Source organism: Salmo salar, chromosome 27 (genome assembly GCF_965601325.2).
Source record: "Salmo salar chromosome 27, fSalSal1, whole genome shotgun sequence".
NCBI classification, from domain to species: Eukaryota; Metazoa; Chordata; class Actinopteri; order Salmoniformes; family Salmonidae; genus Salmo; species Salmo salar.
This window is the reverse complement of record NC_138317.1, coordinates 26,833,170-26,835,828: the sequence shown is the minus strand read 5'-3', so window position 1 is coordinate 26,835,828 and position 2,659 is coordinate 26,833,170. Positions and strand designations below refer to the sequence as shown.

General features: G+C 45.4%; 1 protein-coding gene across 1 annotated transcript; it reads right to left on the bottom strand.

Moving 5' to 3' along the window:
- Nucleotides 1–302: 302 nt before the first annotated feature.
- LOC106588722 (receptor-transporting protein 3) lies at nt 303–2,378 on the bottom strand. Its single transcript, XM_014177997.3, has 3 exons — nt 2,192–2,378; nt 1,780–1,945; nt 303–658 (listed from the first exon to the last, which is right to left on the bottom strand). The coding sequence occupies exons 1-3, from the start codon at nt 2,199–2,201 to the stop codon at nt 304–306; spliced, it is 531 nt and encodes a 176-aa protein (XP_014033472.2). The 5' UTR covers nt 2,202–2,378; the 3' UTR covers nt 303.
- Nucleotides 2,379–2,659: the final 281 nt, after the last annotated feature.

The following is a 2,659-nucleotide window of genomic DNA, read 5'->3' as shown; positions in this document are numbered from 1 at the left end:
ACACCTGATTGTTCAATAAATGTCTCTGTCTCCTTGTCTCCCTTTATCAGAGATGGTTAGAAAAGTTGTTTAAAAGAATGCCTCAAACCTGTCCAAATCATTCAAATTTGCAAACTGTAGAAGTAAAAAACACTCAAAGCACATGAAAGTCTTCCGATTTTGTTTATTACACATAATACATGTTTATTACACAACTCTAAAGTCCATAGCACAACATTATAGAAAGTGCTGTTTTTAATATTTATACAACGAATTCTAGACAACATTAGGCCAAGTGCCCCCCCCCCCCCCCCCCCCTCCCCTCTACTTTTCTTGACAGCAGATGCCCAGTCTGCAGGCTTCACATAGGGCTTTCTCATGGGGCCTCTTCCACACCTTCTCTGATCCTTCTGACCCTTCCTCCTCCTCTTCCTCCTCCTCTTCCTCCTCCTCTCCGTAGCAGTTCTTCCTAATCTTTGCAAACAGCCGGAGCAGTGCCTCTTCCACCTCATTCTTTGAAAAGCCTGGAAGTTCAAACTCTTCCCGGCAGCGTCTGCATGCCTGACCGAAAGGCCGCATCAGGACGGTCCCCCGGCCTGTCTCATCCCACAGCCGATAACGGAACACTACCACCACCCGTGCCGAAGGCCATGTCTTAGAACACTCACTACACTGGAACCTGAGGGAGAGAGTTAGAGGGGGAGAGAGAGAGAAGGGGGGAGCATTACAATGAGAGCATATCTATTGGCATGGACTTCCATCATGTCCAAGTCAACAGAAGGAGTTGAAGACAAGTGGTTTGTTTCCACATTGTGGTGCTGCAGTGCCAATCTTCTAAATCTGTGAGCTGCTGAGCTCTTTGTGGAGCCAAGTTGGGGCAAATCCATAGAGATTGATAGAGGGCTCATCTTTGTACCTGTGCTAGAGTTGTCTGATTGTCTGTTAGTCAATTCTGAACTTTTCGCTCTCAGAGCGTTCAGTGCACACACTGGACGCTCTGGACGAGGAGTAGGGTTGATCCGAGCGTTCTGACCTCACAACCACAGTCAAACCCCCAAGCTAACTAGCAAAATGTGGCTGTCTTGCTAGCTACTTCCAGACACAAATGAGAGAACACTAACACTGGCCATTTTACTCGCCCTAGCAGAGCTGGTTAAGCTTTCATGTTATCTAGAGCATTGATGACTGTAACTGTGCTGCTGGCAACAATTTAATTATGTTTTTTTGCTGATGTTTAATGACACGGTCATATTCAGCTGTTGCGCTTCCTAAATTCATTAATTATTCTGCGCTCTGGTACATACAGACCAGAGTGCTCTGAAATCAGAGTAGATAGCCAGATTGAATTTACAAACGCACCAGAGCCGCCATGAGCAGAGTGCATGCAGAGCGAGCTGCCTGCGCGGAGGGAGCGAGTGACAGACATAGAGGAGCAGCTAATGGATTTACTAATGGAGGAAGTTATCTCTGTATTTTGGGTTTCGGGCAGGGCCGGGCTTTAAATTTGGCAAAAGCAATCAGGACTGGGTAGGGCAGGGCCTGAATGTCACAGGCATGGGTAGGGATCAGGCTTAAAATTCATGCACGTGCAGGGCTCTACAACAGGGTCACCAGGAGGGATCAGCCAATGAAGTTGGAAGTCCCACCCAGTTGACTAGATTAAAATTAGGGAAGCCCTCAATGGCGCTGCCCATGCTAATAGGGTCTTTTGGCCACTAGAGGCCTCTATCATTCTCTATGGGCAAATCACAGGCCTATACTAAAAAGCATAAATATAATTATAGTAAGGGAAAAACGTACTGTCCGTAGGAACAGTGGCTGTACACTCGCCATCTTCTCCTCCTCTCCTCCTTGGTGAGTGTTTCTGTCAGGCTGTAGTTGAAGTGGAAGGCCCACTGGTCACTGCTGCCCAGCTCCTCATCCAACATCTCCTCAAAACACTCTGACCACAGGGTGGGCATCCAGTCTGCGCAACACACACAAACACACGCACACACACGCACACACACACACACACACACACACACACACACACACAGATCAGGATTGGTCAGAAAGTGCAGATGGGGCTTATTAAATAACTTTCCAGATGAATGCACATAAATATGCCTAGGCCTACTGCCATTATGTAAATAAACAATCAAAAACTATACAAAAACTATATAGGATAAAATAAACAAAATAACTTAAAAGTATTTATTGCCTACAGTACCTGTATTCATGGCCCTCAATGTTGAAGAACAAATGCTAAAGAATGTTGAAGAATAAATTAACAAAATGCTGTTGAAGAACAAATTCCTGTTGGTGTTGTTATATTGCTCGGTATGAGCTGGGAGTATTTATATGGTCCCGGGTGCTATGGCCTTGACGTTGGGATTTGGAAACTGAAATTGAACGTCTACTTTCGCTGAGGATGTGTATGCGGTCTAGGGTACTATTGCCCTGACGTTGCGATTTGGAAACCGAAACTCACCGTCTACTTTCACGTTTTGCTGGCCAAGTTCTTGGCATGCTGCCCACTGTACCATGTCTCCCATTGTCACTGAGCGCAACTGAAGACCAGCACTATTATATAGAAGTCTATTCCACAACAAGTAACTAATGCAAGCAGTAAATTTAGATTAAAAAAAACAGATAAAAAAAACCACCTTATGGAACAGCAGGGAGTGTGAAGCAACAC

What these genes read in the sequence shown, in the direction of transcription:
- LOC106588722 (XM_014177997.3), bottom strand. An exon ending in AGCCACTGTTCCTACGGACA is followed by an intron (nt 659 to 1,779) that starts GTACGTTTTTCC and finishes TCTCTCCCTCAG; the next exon opens with GTTCCAGTGTAGTGAGTGTT.